General features: G+C 36.9%; 1 protein-coding gene across 1 annotated transcript in view; it reads right to left on the bottom strand.

Annotated features, from left to right (window-relative positions):
- Nucleotides 1-828: 828 nt before the first annotated feature.
- Nucleotides 829-22,328, bottom strand: part of LOC108676892 (cell wall protein TIR4-like) — a 22,421-nt gene continuing 921 nt past the window's right edge. The window contains exons 2-3 of the mRNA XM_018165047.1: nucleotides 22,085-22,321; nucleotides 829-999 (exon numbers count right to left, since the gene is read on the bottom strand). Coding sequence (XP_018020536.1) covers nucleotides 829-999; nucleotides 22,085-22,321 — 408 coding nt within the window. The remainder of the gene's footprint in view (nucleotides 1,000-22,084; nucleotides 22,322-22,328) is intronic.

The following is a 22,328-nucleotide window of genomic DNA, read 5'->3' on the forward strand; positions in this document are numbered from 1 at the left end:
CATCTTCTGCATAACAAGAAATAAGATGTGAATATTTGGTAGCGTTGAAATTATGTTGTTGATGTTTTCTTCGTTCAACAATTATCTAGACTTTGTCTTGCAAAATCCCTCCTTGTAAAAGCCTACATCCGCTTTCCAAATATCTCTTTACACCATCAATCACGCTCGCAGCTTAAAGCATGTGCATTTAAAACGTACAAAATTAGCTCTACATTGGGTCAGGAACGTAATTTTTCTAGAAAAATACTATTTATTTAGTCAGACGTATAGATCTATTGAGCATGAATCTATTAAGCTTTCGTTCAGTAATCTGAATCAAACTATGACCAATAATTGTTCTAACGCTGGATGTTGTCCCAGAGTTACAATAAAATAATGTTTTGCTAATCTAATACTGACAAATCAAACATTACGAGTTCACTTGAATGATACCTGCTAAATTCGTATCGTATTATTGTTAACCTTATGTATTAAATTTACCAAGAAAAAATAAAACAGTCTTGGTGCAGAATGGAGCGCAGGTGCGGCAGAGCTCTGGTTGCCACTCACGCACCTCGCACTTGTCATGACGATCTCCAGTAACTTGTTCATAACGAAATTATGACGGCCTTTAATGCTGCCAGACTCAGCCTGGCAGTGCTAGGGCATGGCTTGGCATTGCTAGGGTATGGCTTGGCATTGCTAGGGTATGGCTTGGCATTGCTAGGGTATGGCTGGGCATTATTAGGGTATAGCTTGGCATTGCTAGGGCATGGCTTGGCATTGCTAGGGCATGGCTGGGCATTGCTAGGGTATGGCTTGGCATTGCTAGGGCATGGCTTGGCATTGCTAGGGGTATGGCTTGGCATTGCTAGGGTATGGCTTGGCATTGCTAGGGTATGGCTTGGCATTGCTAGAGTATGGCTTGACATTGCTAGGGTATGGCTTGACATTGCTAGGGTATGGCTGGGCATTGCTAGGGTATGGCTTGACATTGGTGCTGGGTTCGGAGCTTTGTCGCTGGGTTTTAATTTGATCTTTGATATTCAATCAGTTCGCGGACTATGTATTTAGGTACATGTGAAAATATTCACTTGAAAGAAACAATTATTCACTTGGATTCTGAGAAATGAATTAAATATACGATCATAATAAATAGCGCATTTGCATGCAATAAAAACGAATTTTAATTGACTTGCGTAACGAATTACAATGTAACGCTATAATAATTAACTACCGTGCCTGAAGTGGACACAGCAGCTTCATCTCACGACTGCTACCACTCCTGAAGCCTGCACGACAATTAGACCCCTCAAGAAAACAGAGGTTGGAGCAGCGCGTGTGTCGAAGATGTATCCGAAATGAATAGGAAGAATGTCTATATTTACAACACCGATAAAATGCATTGTATCGGTAATTTATTTGGGCCGAGGGCATTTATTTCATTGACAATGGTATATAATAATAACTTTGGAAATTTTCAAAATAACCCTGTTGAGTTTAACAGGAATAATTAATGTTTATCATTGTAATTCATCGGATTCTTAACAACGAAATTCTTTCGTTTTTTATTTATCTGAATCTCCTCAATCATTGCGTTTTTGCTCTATTTTTTGTTTAATTCCTATAAATCTATCGTATAATTCGATTGCAATTTAGTTTGGCAAGCGCTTTGAGATACGCTTAATCCAACTCATGAGCCACTTCAGTGCCGGTGATTCGTCGCCGCCTAAAGACGAAACTCTTCCGTAGATCTTCTTAGTGTTGTACATAACTGTTTTTATTTGTTCATATACTTTTTCGTGTCTCATTTGTCTCTTTTAATCTTATTCACAGTTTCCAAAGTTTGTAACGTGCCCTCGACGTTTTCTACTGAGCGGATGACACGATTATCTCTTGGAACAATATTGTAGTAAACAATACTGTTTGCACCACTTGGAACAATACTGTACTGCACCACTTCCGAAGTGTAACTATTCTATTCTGAAGTCGCCGATTTTTTACAGGCGTTACTTTATTGTAAGACATGTTTCTGTACCATCGTTGCTTGGGCCTCACAGGCAAGCCGCTGTGGTTGAAAAGTTTCCTCGCGGCGACCACATTTTCCTTCGTGCTTCTGGTCAGGCTACGCTGCTGAATATGCACGTGGATCGCCGCGCGCGTTTCTGCTCTGAATATTTCCTGGAGGCTGGCCACGCATTAGCCAAGCGAAGCATAAAAGAACGCAGAACAGAATATTGATCGTGTTGCATAGATTAGTGGATGTTCCTTTTTTTAATTGGCAGAGATGAGTCTTTTTATAGGGATACGGAGCCAGGAGTATTTGAAGCAGACTTTTTTACTGGAATAATTATCTGTTTATACGGCCTTTCGTTTCATTTATGCAGAAGATCTCAAAGCTTTAGTTCGACGTAGAGTTAAAGAGTAATTATTTGCATTTCTGTTTCTGAAATTAATTGTATTAAATAGTGTAGGGAGCGTTTATAAATGAATCATCATCGAAGTATACTAGCCTGTAGTCCTCCACACGTGTAGGCGGCATAAAATTGAACCGTCTCAATTTATCGCCGATCTTGCAGCAGTAAGGAAGTTTAAATCTGTTTCAGTTCTCGAGACCTCCTTTTGTGGCTCCAATTCTTATTCGGTAACTCAATTGATGAAGTTGACGTCGGCGAAAACCTGAGGTCACATCTTTGGAACTGCAATGTCAAGTCCCAATCGAGTTTTTGATTAACTTACGGCGTTCTTAATGTGTGACGTCCACTGTTAATGTTGGGAGTTGCTCGTTGCCGCCTTGAAAGCCTGATATTTGTGCCCGTGCGAATAAAGAAGCTGCCATCAATAATTTTCTATAGATTTTTCTGAGAATAAAAGCTCTANTGGCGGGACCTGGTCAATAAATTTCTAAATACTAAGATGGGTGACAATTTGTTATATTCACCGTTTAGAAATATTGTTTTCGAAATTGAACTATATTGATAAATTTACTTATTAATTTATGATATCTGTGTAATTCAATTTTGTTCAAAAGTCGTAATATTATATTTAAAATGCCTCTTGGATCTAATATTCAAACTCTCACATCCTAAAAAAGTCCTATCCGCCCAAATTTAGGAGAAAAGCCAGAAATTTGTTGATAAAAAGTACTACATGGTCCTCAACAGAATTGCAGTAAAGAAAAATTGCACCAAAGCTTATTTCTTGGACCTGTAAAGCGTTCTCACCCATTTAAAAAGCACGACAAGATATTTGAAGTCAACTGCTGCCTGATGAGCGGCCGCACAAATTAACTGCCGCCTAGAATTTCCCATATGGCGATCGAGCCTCGGTCCAGTGTACGGCCATAAGCCTGCAAGAGCTTAATTATTGGCCTATATGAAGCGGTAACCAATAACCCTTACAAATATCGAGTGACTGCCCGATAGCTGAACTTTAGTTCCTTATCCCGCGTGCCTTTCTGGTCACGCTGCAACCTCAGGCGCCCAGATCGAGCTTTCGTTAAAGCGAGGCTTCGTAATCACAAAGAATCCCGTGCTTAGCTAACGCTGTACAAAAAAATCTTTTTAGCTTAGCTAGCCGCCTTCGTATTAGAAACTGACATTAATTAGTAAGCAATTTAGAAACAAAATCTTTACGGTTCTTTGTTTAAATCGCAAACAGTGGCCTACTGCTTCAATTCGAGCCTCTTTTCTTGTATATCCTTTAACGCACCAGCCTGCATTCATTTGGACCGCTTGTTTGCCTTAGGCTTCCCTCCTCGGCAGCGGCGTCTCGGGAGCTGAGTTCTCGTATCCCCGAGAGATGAGACGTCAACTTCTGACATTAGATGTCACTCGTTACTGCGAGGTCCACCTCGCGAATACTGCTATGACTTTCAAACATTGTACTAGTAGAATACTGCTGTGACTTACAAACATTGTACTAGTAGAGTACTGCTATGACTTTAAAACATTGTACTAGTAGAGTACTGCTATGACTTTAAAACATTGTACTAGTAGAAAACATTGTACTAGTATAATACTGCTATGACTTTAAAACATTGTACTAGTAGAATACTGCTATGACTTTCAAACATTGTACTAGTATAATACTGCAATGACTTTAAAACATTGTATTAGTAGAATACTGCTATGAGTTTCAAACATTGCACAAGTAGAATACTGCTATGACTTTCAAACATTGTATTAGTAGAATACTGTTATGACTTTCAAACATTGTACTAGTAGAATACTGCTATGATTTTCAAAGATTGTACTAGTAGAATACTGCTATGACTTTCAAACATTGTACTGCAGAATACTGCTATGACATTCAAACATTGTACTAGTAGAATACTGCTATGACTTTCAAACATGGTACAAGAAGAATACTGCTATGACTTTCAAACATTGTACTAGTAGAATGCTGCTATGACTTTCAAACATTGTACTAGTAGAATACTTTTATGACTTTCAAACATTGTACTAGTAGAATACTGCTATGAGTTTCAAACTTTGTACTAGTAGAATACTGCTATGACTTTCAATCATTGTACTAGTAGAATTATGTTATGAATTTACAACATTGAACTTGTAGAATACTGGTATGACTTTCAAACATTGTACTAGTAGAATACTGCTATGACTTTCAAACATTGTACTAGTAGAATATTGCTATGACTTTCAAAGATTGTACTAGTAGAGTACTGCTATGACTTTCAAACGTTGTACTAGTAGAATACTGCTATGACTTTCAAAGATTGTACTAGTAGAATACTGCCATGACTTTCAAACATTGTACTAGTAGAATACTGCTATGACTTTCAAACGTTGTACTAGTAGAATACTGCTATGACTTTCAAAGATTGTACTAGTAGAATACTGCTATGACTTTCAAACATTGTACTAGTAGAATACTGCTATGACTTTCAAACATTGTACTAGCAGAATACTGCTATGACTTTCTAACTTTGTACTAGCAGAATACTGTTATGACTTTCCAACATTGTAGTAGTTGTTATAGTAGGAGTAGTAGTATTAGTAGTAGCAGGTTTACTTGTGCTTCAGAGAATCTTGATCTTTAAATATTGTCTCTCGCAATTCGAGGTAACTGCTGGTGTATAGCCTCCTGAGCATCATCGGCGAATTGCGTAATTGGGGAATCGCATGTCAAAAATGCATAACATTAGTTTGAGGTCCGTAATTAGCAATAACTGATTACAGGGACTTAGTTAATTTATACAGTTTATTTAGTGTTCCTTCAATTTATTGAGCATGAGATGATTATCGCTATATTTAATTTTCCAAACTTGAACGTTTTCAATATCTAAACTTGAACGTTTTTTTATATTGAACGTTTATATACCTTGAACGGGTAATTGTTTTAGCCGTTTATAGGAACTGTAAATGAGACGGCAAAGTGCAATTCTCCTATTATCAACTATCGGAAACCTCTGTAATTGTATATCCTGATAAGGATATACAATTAAATTTAAATAAATTATTTCAAATAAATTACTTGAATTTTAGGTAATTTTATATAAATTTTATTTTTGAAGCTTGAGCCTCATGTTATATCATTTGTTAATATGGTTTACTTTTCATTTCTATATTTTTTGTTCAAGAATATATTCATTCCCACTTGCATGGGAACGATTTTGTCATGAAGGGGAAAAATAGTTTTTAAACTACCAAATTTGTTGAATTAAGGTGCCATTTTTTAAAATCGAAGAATCAATATTCTTAAAACCCTAGAATACTGGAATAAATAAGAGGATTTAACGTCTTTAGGTAATAAATTTAATCTATTTCACCCATCTTAAACTTGTTCTAAAAGATTATTTACCGTATGCAAATTTTAATAACTTCTGCTTCCGTTTCATTAATAAAATTAAAATCACTGTTTGATATATGGACATAGGCTCCAGTGTTAATAATAACTGATAATGATAAATAAATAATAGCAAAAAATGTAATTCGGTAGTACTCACTGCAGGGAGTGACAGAGAGCGCATTTTCTCATCGACGAAAACGTGAAGTCACGGACGGACATGAGGAGGACAAAAGCGCCTTTTTTCCATAAATGAGAAAATGCGCTAAAAAGTAACTAAAGGAATATACGATCACAAGATAAGGGTGCCGGAAACCTTGAAAAATAATTATTATTTCATCATCTTAATAATACTTGTTCATCGATACTTTTAAAGCGATTATTCGTCCAGTTCGTGGTGGTAGGGAATACCGTAAAAAATTCTAGTAAATAAAATATTAAAGTGAAAAAATTGCAAGAACACGTGCTTCTTGGCTTGAATGCTGATTTTTGAAACTCAATTTACAGATATGGAAAAATCATCACGTTTCAAACGTCAAACTAGATGGAAATATAGAAATAAATTTGAGACGGCAAATCTTCTTGATTTATGTCGAATCTCCTAGCTAGCTGTCAGAAAATTTTGAATATTGAATCATGAAATTACCATTCCTATTTGTAATTCGCCACGTCTTCTGACGTGAACACTTACATCGTATCCAATGATGGTTGTCATTTTATGAATAAAACTATATAACAAAACAAAAACAAAACTATATAACATGAAACTAACTCTTTCAGAGTTCGTTTCATGTTTGATGCAATGTCTTCTACATCTTAACTTCTCCTGAGAATTGTAATTTGTAATCTTTTCACGTGGGTATTTCTAAGCTGGTTAAATTCCGTAAAGTAATAATGGATCAAATGCTAATATCGAATCAAATCGTGATCACGAAATTTTAACCACGTCTTTGATAAACTTCTATAAAGCTTATGGATGTATTGGTCAAAAACACAAAAACTTTTAGACATACGACGAAAACTTCAACAAAACACAATAAGAAAAAGAAGAAGAAAAATGCCGTATTATTCATTTGGGATGAATAAGTATATAATTTTCAACTTTATGCTCGACTCTTTTGTTTTACAAATGGGGGATGTGGCAGCATTGTTTGGTTCGCCAGAAGTTGTCCGTTGCCAAGCAAGTCGCTATAGTGGTTTCTCGGAATTTAAAGTCCATCCTTTAGTTATTATCTTTCTCCTTTGCATACTTATTGTTTCTTATTTGACTGTTTATCGCAATCAGGCATGGTTGTGTAGAATTTTGATATACTGGCCTCTATTATTGTTTTCACTAAAGCAAATGTCCGAATTTCTACCCAGTCGCTATGATAGATGCTAATTTGCCGTATAGTATTCATTTGCGATCTTGAGTTAAATCGAAATTCCTTACTTGAGTTAATTCGAAAGGAATCGAAATTCTTTTTTTGCCGCTTTTTCGACCATAAAGAAGTTTTGGAGGCTAAATAATCGAATTATATAAGATGTGTTATTTACATCCTTAAAATTGTCTAAACTGTTATCCCTAACGTTACTTGAGCAGCAATGGGCATCATCCTACAAATGAGCATGCGAGTTATTTTGTATGATGCGGATTTATACTTGAACGTGTACGATAAGGATTTGAATGCATACTGTATTTTGTTCGAAATATTCAGATTGAGAATTCCTGGTATTTTTTGTGAAAATCTAGTATTTATTCAGACATCGTTATACTCAGCATAGTAAGAAAAAGTCTCGCCGATCGGCTTCCGAGTAAAAATTGCAGCGAAACGTTTTGAATTTCGGATTTTACATTTAGATGTTATTTCTGTCCGTTCATACGTGGCGCAAATTACAATTAATGTGAATGTAAACTCATTTTTTTCAATACATTAAATTAATCAATTGTTGCATATGATGTATGAAAAACAAATACAATTATGAAGAATCTACCTCGTGTTACGATCGCGTACCAAACTGTACATTGAGTAACAGTTTCGCGTTCTGGAGATTCATTTGACCATCTTGGATGGGGAGAATATCTCACAAGTTGTTGGGTGTTTTCGCCAGAATAATAGCCTGTGCTCTGAGCATTTTAGTGGACAATCATTCCAACGCTGTTTACTTGCCTTCAAGTTGCTTGAGTGTCTCAAAGGATACTAAGCAGAGTCCGGCCTTCAGATGGCAGCCACGAGCCTCTGCAAGAGACCGATGGCGCCATTTCGATTTTCTTGACGTAAAGCGACTTGACTTGACGCAACATGATAGCGTCGTAAGAAGAGCAGGCCGTAGCAGACGAATTATTGTAGTGTGTAATACTGTTGCCGAGCTCGTACGGCTTCTGGCTCGGTCAGTGCCTCTGTGCTTCTTTGACCGTGAATTTTCTTGCTGCAAAGACCCGGGACTGCGCCATAGGCTAGTCGTTATTGTGGTCTCATCGGCCTTAAAGTCGAGATTCTTGTAATTAGGCTCGCAATGGCGCGGCGGGGTGGCTCTTCAAAGCTTCTTTGGTAATTCTTCTATTGAGTTCTTATGGAGTTTGGACGTGAAAATTTAGCTATTTTTTTCCTGATTTGTCCGCTGCTTCGTCCATTAGCGCGTGTACGGAAGGTTTGCTTCCTTTTTTTATGTGGACGCCTTTTTAGGTATTTTCATTATTTAATTTTTTTGTGCAAGAACGACTCGATTTGTTTTTATATCTTCTTCAGGATTTGGCGCTAATATATGATATTTACTCATATATTACTTATTTAGATAATATTTACGGACTGCGTTGCCCTCGAGCAACTAACTAATTTCTGCAGAGACTTGCAATCCAGACTATTAAAAAAAATATCAGTTTCCTGATTGAAGTGAAATTTGTATCGTGATAAAAAAATCTGTAAAACTTTATACAAGAGTACCTATTATTCAAAGAAGTCAAGGCTTGAAAATGTACGTGGATGTTTGGAAATGAACATCCATATTATAATTACTGCCGTGATGAACGCTCGACTTGGCTGTCGAGGAAGAAAGCGGGTTTGAATCATTAACATTTTCGTCTGTTTGTCATCTTGATTTGTGATTTTAAATTGCGGCAAACCTTAGCTTAAAAAAGCACAATCATGAGATGGTTGGATTAATATTTGTATTATATGTATCTCAGGCTTGAATTCGTAAGCTTATTTTTCGCTTTAGAAATATAAGTTATGAGTTGCCGAGTTTAATAACAACTTGAGTTTTTGAAGAATTTTCAGATGTGAATCGCAGAGATTCTAGTCAGTCTGGGATATGTTTGCTTGATGTGAGCAATAAATATTAAATGGTACACATTTTGTCACAACCTTAGTTCTTTTTAAGTTCTTTTAGTTCATCTGATCATCAATTATTATTGCAAAGATGGCATGGGTTCGAAAGCTTTTACTGCAACTATTCTGTTTATTATGTTATGTCTCAAACATTAGATTTTTTACGATGCTGAACTGAATTTACACCAAAGTCGACAATTTCATAAAACAAAGAACGTATTGATGACTTGCGCGATCTAAATATTGCTTTATCACTGTACCTAATTGTATTTTAGAAAATTAAGAAAAAACTCGTCCAACATTTCTCGATACGAGTAACACAGTCGCAAGTTACATATAGCACACGAGCCTCGAGTTGTTTGAACTTCAAGACAAACTTCACGCGATGCTGCAATCTCGTTCAAGTTGTCCCGTCTACTTTGTTCTGCCCGGTACAACTACTGGAAAATTTTGTTCATGTCACTCCCGTTCTGCACGCAGGGAAATCAATAGGTCATATTGTCCAAATTTTGACCCACTTTCTTACCGACAGCACGCGCATAGAGCGAACGTAGCGGACACCGATATGAATTTATGCCGGGCTAAACTGGGTCAGAATGATCCACAATGGCAAAGAGTGCGTCGTTTCATTATTTCCGTAGCTTTCGTCCAGTTTCAGGCGTTATCAAGGGGAATGTAATATAGCGGTTTCAACGTTTATTAGGCCGCAGGCCTGTCGTCGAATCTTAACATCAGAATGAAGTTCATCATTCCGCTGCAATTCAAGATTATGTATTGAAAACCAGATAGGGATAGCCGAGAATTTAGGGAAAAACATAATATTTTTATCTCTTCTTGATTTACGGCAACATTTGTACCTCTTAAAAACCGTTCGTATTCGATTGCGTTCTTGTAGATGAACGCGGCGCAGAAATCTTGTTGTTTTCTGTTATTTTGATAGGAAGAAGGCAATTTTATTAATTTATATATATTATCTTATAAGAGTCTCTAAGCATTTATTTACATGCCTAGCTCAGCACCTCGAACATAGATCAGCTACCATTATAGGTACCTGAGCTTTATACGAGTACCATTAATTATCTTTACGATGTTTTATCTCTTACCTTTTTATGCTGTCTTATCTGTAACCTTTTTACGTTCTTTCGGGCCAAGTAACGAAAAATGTTTTTCCTCCTGGCTTGGTTTAGAGTATTTGCGAGCAGACAGCTTTTTTATTTGAATATATGTGTGCTATTGAGTACGCATTATAGTCATCGAGCCACTATCAGTTTTTCATGTTCATGCTATTCTTCCCTTCATTGGAAATTTACCAATATTATTCCGTGGGAAATGACTCCGCAAAGATTTTAATATCTATGAGCATTTTAACGTCATCGAAGTTCATAGGAAGGGTGATAATATAATAAATATCATGTTGGTTTATATATGTAACAATCATACCAACAAAAGCATTTTCTCTCTAAGAATTTGTACATATTGTCACTTATTTATATATCAGCAAATGACTTGTTACTCCACGTGCTGGAAAATAGAAATATTCTGTCGAGTTCACTGCGCCGGCTGAGGCCATCTCTAAGAATTTGTACGTATTGTTACTAATTTATATTCCAGCAAACAACTTGTTACTCCACGTGCAGGAAAATAGAAATATTCTTTCTATGGTTCACTAGCTGCGCCGGCTGAGGCCAGAAAAAGCAACAAGTAGGGCAGGTCTTCTTGGCTGCCGGCCTAACTGGCCAAAAACGCTGGGGTTGCGTTCCCTGCAAAATGTAATGTCTAGCTCCTCTGGAAGACGTCCAAACGACCTGCATGGCTGCACCTCATCACCACCTTAGACGGTGTGAGCCATCAGTTCATCACTTATAGCGATGGCGGTCGAATATTATTGTTCTATGTCCCATCATGTTCTTCGTGTTTATTCAAGTTCACGTTATTATTTAATTTAAATTTGATGCAAATCATTTCATCATTTAGCGATGGCGGTCGAATATAATTGTTCAATGTCCCATTATGTTCTTCGTGGTTAGTCAAGTTCACGCTTTTATTTTTTTTTCTAATTTGATGCAAATCAGTTCATCACTTAGCGATGGCGGTCGAATATTATTGTTCACCGTCCCAGAAATTTCTTCGTGTTTGTTCAAGTTCCCACTATTATTTAGTTTAAATATGATGAAAATTAGTTCATGATTCAGCGAAGGCGGTCAAAAATTACTGTTCAGCGTTCCATTATGTTCCGTGTGTGTTCCCAGAATAAATTTTATTGAATTTGTTTGAAAATGGATTTTTAATTGTATTTTTTTGTCGGCCTTATCAGCAATTTTTATCAAACGATTAACGTGGCTCTAGATTCACACGCTGAAGTTCTACGTTACCGAGCACAAGTTTCTGAGACTGTCAAATAAATAATTGACTGAACTTTAGCTCTAGATAATTGCAATAATCACTTATCATGAGCAATCAATTGATTGATTAAATAATAATATTAAAATAATTTTATTTTACCTTTTTAATAAATAATATATACATTTAATAATTCTAAGCAGTTCCGGACAATTATTTAGTGCCGTAAAAAGATTTTCCTCAATATTTTTTGGTGCTTAGCAGCGTGTGCTATTTTTATTTACGATTTTTTTTGTTCGTAAAAACGGATGAACTACATACATATTAGCTATCATCATAATCTTTCAGACACGAGGGTTTAAAATAGTTAATTGGCAAACATTGTAAACGTAAGATGCTGCTAAGGCTTTTTGCTATCAGCATAACTTAATTACGGGAGTACAATTAAAATTTTATCGAACACTGTGTCTTGAAGTATCATTCAAAGTTTAATCCGTTTTTTTTTCTTTTTTATTTCTGCGCTGAACTACGGAAAAGTTTTTGCTCAAACTCAAAATTTCAATCAAAAATCGCATGACATGATTTGTCTCTCTTTTACTTCGTGCATCAATTTTTATTTTGGACTGGCACAGAAATTGAGTATTTCCACGTTCCCATTTCTTGACTACAAGCCCTTGCCTGCACGAAAAGTTGGACTAACATCAAACGGACATTTTTCCAATGTCGTGAAACTCTCTCAAAGATGTCATTTGATTCTTCCAAACATCGCCCGCTGAGCTGAGAATTGCCCTCTGCACCAGGGCATCTTTCTCGTTAATTGGAACGTTTTCGAAATCATGTGGATAACAGTTAAATGAAATATTATATTCGTGAGATTTCCAACAAAAGTAAATGTATTTTAAATTTATTTTATATTTAATTCTTCGTATTTTCTATTGCCGGAGTCAACGTACATATAATCTGGAGGAATTCTTTTCAACGAACGTATAATTTCCGTGGAAAAGTTTGTACGCTATCCACATGAATGACGTCATTGAATTGTTTGCGAATATTTATCAGGGTTGTAATATTATTCGTACGTGTGTCCATTGTTGAATTCGTACGTTTATTATATTATTTCCATCATTTCATTTGTTCGTACGTGTATTATTTTATATAATTCGTATTAATAACATATTAATACTATTTATATTATCCGTACGTGTGTCGGTGTCGCAACATGCACAGGTTCACTCAGAAAAGGGCTTAGGCATATTGTCCAAATATCGATACACTTGTCACCCACTGCAGCAGAAGGCCAGATGAAGTACCATTTTGTATGATTTGATGTCGTACACATTAACGGGCATTGCCCTCGTGGCTGATAACAATTGATCATTGCCATACGACTTCAATCGGCAAGCTGTAATCGCGTCTCGTGATGAGTTCAATTTTTTAAATTAGGTTGAATTCTAATCAGAATAATTTATATACGATGTATTTTTATCACCAAATTGTGCACTGGTTCTTTAAGTTGCGGCTTGTCCTAAGCTCAGCCTGTGCGTTTTTTTTTCTTTCCTACAAGTTCCTAGTTAGACCTATTAGGTAAATGATAATTGAGATATCATCCAGATTTTTATCCGAGATTGACTTACAAATTGCTGTACCGTTGCTTTATACGCTTCTTGAAACAATTGATTCAATTTTTAACGACTGGTTGACGTAACCAAATACAGCACTGGCGTAAATATTTAGTTTTTAATTTAACCATTCCAGGAATTATAGACACAATCTCATGTTTATGGCTCGTGCCGCGTCAAGAGATCCTCTATTAACATTTAATTTGTTCTTTTTGTGGTTAATTGCGTGGTTGATTAGAATGATAATTGGTTGTTTGTTAGTATTTGAATAAAATAATGAACTATAAGTTGATTGTTAACTAGGAAGAAATTTGTTATAATGAAGTACGTTGAATCGTAATGAATCTTTACTCGAGGTCGTTGTATTCGTTCATTTAAAAACTGCGCTCTATTTAGGTATACCTTATATTATTGAAGAAAATAAAGTATAAATGACGTTCATTTTCAAATGAAAATTCAATATTATTTAAATGGAAAATTTTTTTGTATTTCAAATAATATTTGTATGTAAACGAATTCAGACTACTTTTGAATACTGATGCCAATCTGGCTTAGGGGTTTGAGATCCAGCAGTCTTACCAACGTAATTATCCATACATGTGTTGGGATCAGTACTCCCATGTTTCCTATTACAAATGAGTTACCCGCAAGTTTATCAATTAACGATTGGGCATTGAAAGTCATTCGCTATTCGCCTACATCGAATCCTTTGCAGAGCTGAGTTGATTGTATGGTAGCACACAGGGGGATTTACGTCCGCTTTGCGACCATTTTTACCGCGTTCGGGCTTTGATGTAGCACGTTATGGCCAGATTTTATGGTGGCTACACCTCATTTTTGTGGCTTCCAATTTAATGCGCGATGAGATCAGAACCGCTACGTGTGCTTCTGCGGCAGAGACAGATTTTTTATTCGCTTCTCTTGCTACTGACCTATTGAAGGATGCTGTGCCGTAGACAAGGTTACCTGTACGTATTTTTCTGAGTCCTGTTATTTCCAATTATACAACCTGATTCTGTTTAATTGGTATAATTGGTAGTAATTATCGAGGACTTTTATTTTCTCCGCTTAAAACTTAATTTTATTTAGGTTCAAGAATAAGAACATGAGAAATGCAGCTCAACGGGAACCTTATCATCAATTTTATTGGTAATGATTAAAATACACTCATGTGAAATTTGCCGTATACGTTCGTAAATGTTGTAATGAAAAACTACTGCAATTACTATGTCGTCAAACTTGTCGTCAAAGGCAGATGTTGGATGTCAGTCACTTTTATACTTCGAGTCCACACTAGTTTTAGGTTTAGTGTTCAGCATTTCGCACTGAAATGCTGAACTGAAGAGATATCTGCTGAAGATAATGAGATATCACTGAAGTCCCATCATCCGTATTGTCGATGTATTGTCTGGAATTATTGCGGCATAACAATTAAATGTACAGGAACTTCAGGAAGTGAACGTGCATCTTGCATATACATGTTGATGTCAAAGCTGATGTTGTTTGTCTGCTTACTCAAAACTCTTATAGGAATACTAGGTCTCAGTCTTTTTAATGGTATTTTTTTCCTGAGTGACCAAAATGGTCCTTATACGGAAGACTCGCGTTACTCCAGTGATGTAGGACGTTTGCCTGATCGCTGGACGAGATCAACTTGAAACTACATTTGATATCACATCCATGCTCCCCATACATCTTCGCACTAATGCAATTTTCGGCAATTTTTTCCCATTCTATTTGAAGGCTCGAGCTGTTATTTTTGCCCTAGAGGACCGTGTTACTGATTATTCTTACCCCAGAGGAAAGTGTTTCTCAACACCTCATGTTTCGTGATAAAAGCGTTTGCAGTCACCGGCTAGCCTCTCTCGCATGTCGTGCAGCGATGTTCAAGGCAAAATTTACGATGTTTTTGTTTTGTCCGAAGCATCTCATCTATAAGCGGAGAAGCGACCAAGTCTCCACACCTAGCAAAATAGTGGCGTCCTTGTAGTGCATTAGCTTCTGGTCTCGCGGAGACTCGTTAGCTAGGCAATGCTTTCTTGTTAAGGCCCCGACTCCCCGCCACGGAGCTTCTCTTCTTGCCCCAATGTTATGCCATAGTTTAATATAATGAATGTTATGCATGTAATAATCAGTTATAGAAAATATTGTTTGACTGGAACTCTGGCATTAAATGATAAATTTGTTGTTCTTATAATAGTTAGTCACTCTGATGGAATGAAATCATGATTTCTATCAAGCTGCAGATTTTGCAAGTTATTTCTTCATGCATATATACTGTAATCCCTCGCTATATCGCGCGCCACCTATTGTGGCTTTATTTCTTCGCAGGTTTTCAAGGAATATTGATGAGAAAAATCATTCATAGACCTTCGCTGGCTCGCAGATTTTAGAGGAAGTAGATCGGCAGGTTCATACAGCCCGCGTAACCCGATCGCAGTAAGAGAATTGGAAGGGTTTCTAAACACTTAAAATAATGAAAGCGTACCAAAGAGCTAAAATATAAATAATTGAATAGCTACGATCAGTTGAGCAATTCCTTATCGTGAATTTCACCTGTCGCGTGCTAGGTCTGTAACGGTACACCCGCTATACGTGAGAGATTATTGCATTCACTCTAAAGTAGGCCTAAAATCCAATTTATTTTATCATTTAAAGAATATTACTTCGGTGAAATCAAGTTAATGAAAAATTATTTGAAACCGGCTTTTGGCCGGGCAATAACTTTCGTTAACGCACATTGCTTTCGTTGCGGACTGTTTTATACTTGGCTTTTCCTGATATTAAAATGATTCTGTTATCATGATGATCTTGAAGCTGAAAATACGTTTGGAAAATTTTGCAATTACGTAGGCTACCAAATAAAATATTATTAATTAACATGAGACTTGATGTTGTGTTCGAAAAGTCTTTCTTGACTTCTTGTATATTAACTGCTGTATCAGACAGTTAGAGAACATTTGTGATCCCTACATGGCTATGAGCGTGCCCATCGATCGTGGATTTGATGAGTGTTGTTAGGACGAATACTGAACTTCAATATCTACTGAGGGTGACGTGGAGACAGTAATGATTAATTGAATATCACAATATTCATTGAATAGATTATTGACTAGACTATTGACAAGATCATTGACTAGATAATTGACTAGATCATTGACTAGATAATTGACTAGATCATTGACTAGATCATTGACTAGATCATTGACTAGATCATTGACTAAATCATTGACCTAGATCATTGACTAGATTATTGACTAGATTATTGACTAAATCATTGACTAGATCATTGATCTAATCGATCATTGTTTTGACGACAAAAATGTACTAATCGTCAACTACGATTCATCTATTACATACTTCTTTCGTCTGATCTATAACATGCTATTTTTTCACTGTCAAGTACTCTTCTTTTCCAATAATTTCAAGAATATTTGTTCAGAGTTTCACGGCTATTCACGAAAGACTTACCATTGCTCACTCTGCGTCATGATCTGCAGTATAATTTCTGACGTTGATTTCTATTCAAACGTCAGTGAGCTTTACCGCAGTCCGTCGCATTCGGTAATGTCGGATAAGAATTCAATCTCATAACGACTACCATTCTGGACGTAACAAGAACACGCACAACCAAGTACATCTTCATCAGTTCGTTAATGTTTCTCTACATCGGAAGTTACACGATGTCGAAGGAATTCTTTTATTTCGATTGATCCCGTTACAATTTTTTTATCAACCTTGTTGTTCTTTAGTGTTCAGAAATATAATCAAAGAGAAAATAAATCTCTTGATACTGCGAGGATTTTATTTGAAACGCGCACTCCTATATAAGCCTACCGTCCCACACAGCTGGCTCAACAATCGAATATAATTCAGTAAGGATTTAACCCTTTCATCTCGGATACATTTACTTTCGTCAATATTATTCGTACCTAGTGATTTGGGACCGAGAAGTTCACTTATAAATTGTGTCTTCTACGAACATGAATGGAAGGAAATTTATGTTCTCATATATTTACTATCTGTTCTTTCATCGTTTGATCTAAAAAATCACTATGAAAATTTTGTTGCGCGATACTCTAATTCTGCCTGAACCAGTAAAAAATTTTACCTGTACCAGTTAAAGTTGCTACATAAATACCATAAAATCTGCAGACAATAGCCATCGATTCATGGTAACCTTTTGGCCTTAAACCAAGCCTGCTATCAAGGCGGGCATGCATAGCGTGACCGAGCATCGTGTACTGTGCGTATAACGACCGTCCCGAGTACGGGCTTTGTTTATGCGCTTGATGCTGCGGTTCGTGCGCCGGCACGCACGACACAAGCTGGTCATTGATTGCTCTGCACCATCGGTCATTGAAGTTCATATTCTCTTTGTTATTAATTTTTTATTCAGAGTAAAGTTTATTACTTATATTCAGCACTCGTTTGTTCTGTCACTCATCGAGGCAAGTGTTCTGAATTGTTAACATGTTCGCTTTGAGTAAATTGAACAAAAATTGGTCAATCGTCCCAAGGAGCGGCATTTAAGGTTCCAGTTATTAAGTTTCTTCAAGTCTCAGTGGAGAATAAATTCTCAGTATTTTTGCATGTACTTAATTTGTTCCTAGAAATCTAGAGCGTGCATCATCCATGCCGAAGTGGCGGGAAAACGGTTATCATTAGAAGTTTTATTTTTTCATTTCAAAGAAAATACAATTCATATTCTATCATTAGAAGTCACAACTTGTAGATAGGAAAAAGAACGAGAAATGTGTTTGCCATTCATTGATGATCATTTGTTAATTATTTTAATTAGTGCAAGTTAATCTTTCTTCAAAATTTCTACATTTGCGAGTTGATATCAATCGATCGGTAATATCCACTACACTAATTTGCAGCAAGAGCTCGGAAATAATTTTGCATATTGTTTTCATCTGCCTTCAGGTTCTCGTACAAACAACATAATTTGTTGAGAAGAAATTCCAAGTAATAGATAAAGCATCAATGATGCACATTACGAACCGATTTGCAAAATTATGAGATATGAAAAACTTAGCAATGAAGGGATTTTCTATAAAGCTGGAACGTTGCTTCAATTAGAACAAGGAAACAAAGCTCATATAAAGAACTGGACTCCTTCAGAATTTGTATTGGTGAGTTGGGAACCCACCATTGGCTCATCACATCATCGGTTCAGCACTTCGTATCAGCCAATAATCAAGACTGGATCGTTGCATCCGCATGCGTGACATTGAAAAAAATAATTGTTTTAAGGCAAATCATGAAATATTTGCAGACAATATAGAGAAATAAATGCTTTCGTGTATCAATGATTTACGCTCATATATAGACTATGAATGTCTAGCAAGGTTTTTACATTCGTGAAAGCGACGTTCGATTTTTTACCAACCACCGACAAAAACCGATGATTTGGTACAGTCGTGAATATAGTACTTGCGTGTGCAGGTAGTTTTATGTGTACTGAATATTCATTGCTGCTTATTGAATAAATTTTCCGCGACGATGTTAGACGTTACAGCCCGTATCACTCGACCTCCGTGTTTATGTTGTTTCTGCGACGGTTTCTGTGCCAGTTCATATACACGTTCGGTTCATACTCACGTTGGCAGATGTATGAAATCGCGTTTACGTTAGGTATTCCGTGATTCTAGTCAAAATATGAAAAATTAAAGCCTCAAAAAATATATTTTTATTAGATTAACCAGTTTTTTAATCGTTATTAGAATCAGAATTAACAAGCGCTGCCGAAACTACTAGTTTCCCTAGATATCTAACGTAAAGTCAACGTTTACTACATAAACACTGTTTCAACTAAATAAAAAATAAGCATTGTTCCAACGTCACTTGTCTGGAGAGTGGTGCATGTCTACAGTCTGATTGAAAGCCATCATTGACATTCAATATTCCCTGCCTCAGATTCTTCTAATCTGCTCAGGCCGCAGCTGCGGCTCNAGTCTGATTGAAAGCCATCATTGACATTCAATATTCCCTGCCTAAGATTCTTCTAATCTGCTCAGGCCGTGGCTGCGGCTCACGGCCGCCTTGCGTTTGTAGCTGTAATTAAAATAACGCTGTATTGACAAGCGTGCGCCGTTATTCCTTTTATATCGTTACTTCCCCGTTTTGCGACGCTTAAACACGTGTCATGTACAGCTTTATTTCGCTTTATTCTCTGGCCAAAGTCAGCGCGTGATTGAATTCGAATAGTCAGTGGCAAGTAAAGACATTTTTTAGATTTTTTTGGTACTAAGTCTGGGATCGATGATAGTGACTTCAGTTGTACGTGATTTAATTGCGACTCGGTCCTGTGTTCTCGATTCAGTTTTGCGGCGGTCCTGCGGTACTTCATATTTTTTATTTGCCAATTATCGGCTTGGTGACGACAGTAAATTTTGAGTGTTTCTTTATGATCTGTTTATTTAAACATTAAAATACGATTTTTCAAGTGTACGAATATTTATTCCCCCCCACTGTAAGTCTGGGATCGATGATAGTGACTTCACTTTTACGTGATTTAATTGCGCCTCGGTCCTGTGAGCTCGATTCAGTTTTATGGCGGTCCTGCGGTATTTCATATTTTTTTGCGCATTTTCTAATTTATGGAAAAAAGGCACTATTGTGCTCGTCATGTCCGTCCGTCTGTCCGTCCGTCCGTCCGTGACTTCACGTTTTCGCCGACGAGAAAATGCGCTCTCTGTCACTCACTGCAGTGAGTACTGAGTTATATTTCTATTTACCAATTTTCGGTTTGGTGACCAAGTCCTTATTTTTTTATTTGTCAATTATCAGCTCGGTGCTCATGTTAATTAACAAATAATTCATAACATCTCGGCGGTCATAATTAAGAAATAAAATAGTATTATACTATTTTATTTGTTAATTATCGCTTGGTGAGCAGTCTGAAATATGCGTTCATCTTATAGAACTCTGAAGGACGACCCCTTGTCGACCAGATCTGTGTTAATGGATGGCCGGTCTATCTAAACGCAGATAAAATTTTTTGGACATGATTTCGTATGCTTGATTTCTAATGATCTAGATATCACTTTGACAGTGAATTTTGAGAGTTTCTTTATGATCTGTTTATTTAAGTGCTAAGATTATGAAAATAAAACAATTCATTTTAACGTTGTGGGGATAGTAAGAAGTTTTCTTAAGATACATCATGTTACAGCTCAACCAAAATTTAATGAATGCAAGAGTTTATTTGGCCACAGTGTTTTGCGCTCTTAACTAATTACACCTTACAACCTATTTAAGACCCAAAACGCGTTTTTTCCGCTATCTGTGGTGTTCAATCTAATGATCGGTACCTCGTTTGTTGCCTACTCGGCTGTAATTACTATGGGATTTTGGGCCAAAGCATCCCACGACTTGATATGCTTTCCAAAAATTCAGGCATCATGCTTTTGAAATGTTCATTTTGGTGCATTTTCCTAATGATAGATTTATTGATATCTTTTTTGTGTGTTTCTTGTGCGGATTTATGGCGATGAATGACTTTATACGCAATAATTTACGCATACCCCGGTGACTTTAAGGTGCGGGTACACAGCTTGGTTTTTTTGGAAACTATATCAGAGCCTCTTTTGCTGGCTTAATTAATATACAGTATATATCCTAATATTGTTCCCTTTCTAGCGTCACTTCCTGAACTTGAGTTGGACTCCGACATGAGAAGTATTTGACTTTCGGCCGATTTATTTTCCAATTCTATTGTTTGAACTAAAGATTTTCTCGGTTTTTAGGATTCACTATGTGAAGTTTTTTTCTGTTTTGCGTTGTTTTGTTTGCGAGATGACAGTTGAATTTTGCTTATCACGTTGAAATTTATTTCGTTTAAGTTGAATATATTGAAGCAAATATCCATCATAAAGAGTCTCAAGACCGTACAACACTAATGGATGCACAGCTGGAAAATTATTCGCAACGGATTGCCGAATGATCCCAATTCCATTTTCATCGTATATTCCTGCACGTTACCATTGTTCATTGCACCGCATACTGTACACGTTGCGATTACCATAGTAATCACGGATACATAATCCAGCTTGACATTAGTGCATAACTATGCCCCACGGTAATTCGTAATGACATACGAAGGCTAAATGTGTTAGCTCGCATATTAAGCATCGCTTCATGGCCTGGAGGGTAGAGTTGCAGTGTGCTTGTGGCTACCGCAGCAATGGTACTGTACTGCAGTTCTTAACACGTTGACTCCGAAGTGGTACATGTGCGTACCACGAAATGTATTTCTCCAGGACGTAGTGGTACATAATTCAGGTTGCCTAAAATCGGCCAAATCCGAGAACAAAGAAGGCCAAAAAAGGCCGATAACTCAATATATACTAGTTTATTTGTAGGTTCCGCTATAAAAATTCCATTTATTTTCTTTTTGCAGTATTTAAAATTGTATTANTGCACTTTACTGCAGCTCTCAATGCTTGCTCTTTACTGCAGCTCTTAATACTAATTGATGGCTTGCTACGCTGGCTCTGCTTCACTAATTACGCGCGGCCTGAAGCTTCCTGCCGAGCAGACGAGCTTCACTCAAACGTCGACGTACGTCGTGCTTCCTTTACACTGTTATTTAATATTTATTTAATTATACCAATTAATTCTTCTTATGACGTATTAGTCATAAGAAAAAATTAGTCATAAAAAAAACTTATTGCTTTACTAAAATGTAATCTGTAGTACGAGCCTCATATGTAAATTGTGTGTTTAGTCTTCGATGTGTGAGCGCTCGACATTGTTTTTGACGCTATTATATCTATATGAAACTGCTGCTGTAAGTTATTATCCTGATAATATTATTAGAGATATGAATCAAATTTATTTATAGTTTGGCATGATCACCACTCGGCAATGCAGTAAGTGATAAGGGAAACATTGAGGTTGTCAGAAATTGATGCTGATTAGCATTGAAATTTGGGCGGTATTATATATATGATGCCGATGATGTACAGTGCGATGCTGTATGAGGTGATGCAGTGTAGGGTAGTGTGCACTACGTACTGTTACCTGTGCACTGCACGCTGCACTGCTCTGCACCACCTGTGCACTGCTCTGCACCACCTGTGCACTGCACTCTGCACTGCTCTGCACCACCTGTGCACTGCACTCTGCACTGCTCTGCTCCACCTGTGCACTGCTCTGCCCTACCTGTGCACTGCTCTGCACTACCTGTGCACTGCTCTGCACCACCTGTGCACTGCTCTGCACCACCTGTGCACTGCTCTGCACCACCTGTGCACTGCTCTGCACC

This window comes from Hyalella azteca, unplaced genomic scaffold, assembly GCF_000764305.2.
Source record: "Hyalella azteca isolate HAZT.00-mixed unplaced genomic scaffold, Hazt_2.0.2 contig11414, whole genome shotgun sequence".
Lineage (NCBI taxonomy): Eukaryota > Metazoa > Arthropoda > Malacostraca > Amphipoda > Hyalellidae > Hyalella > Hyalella azteca.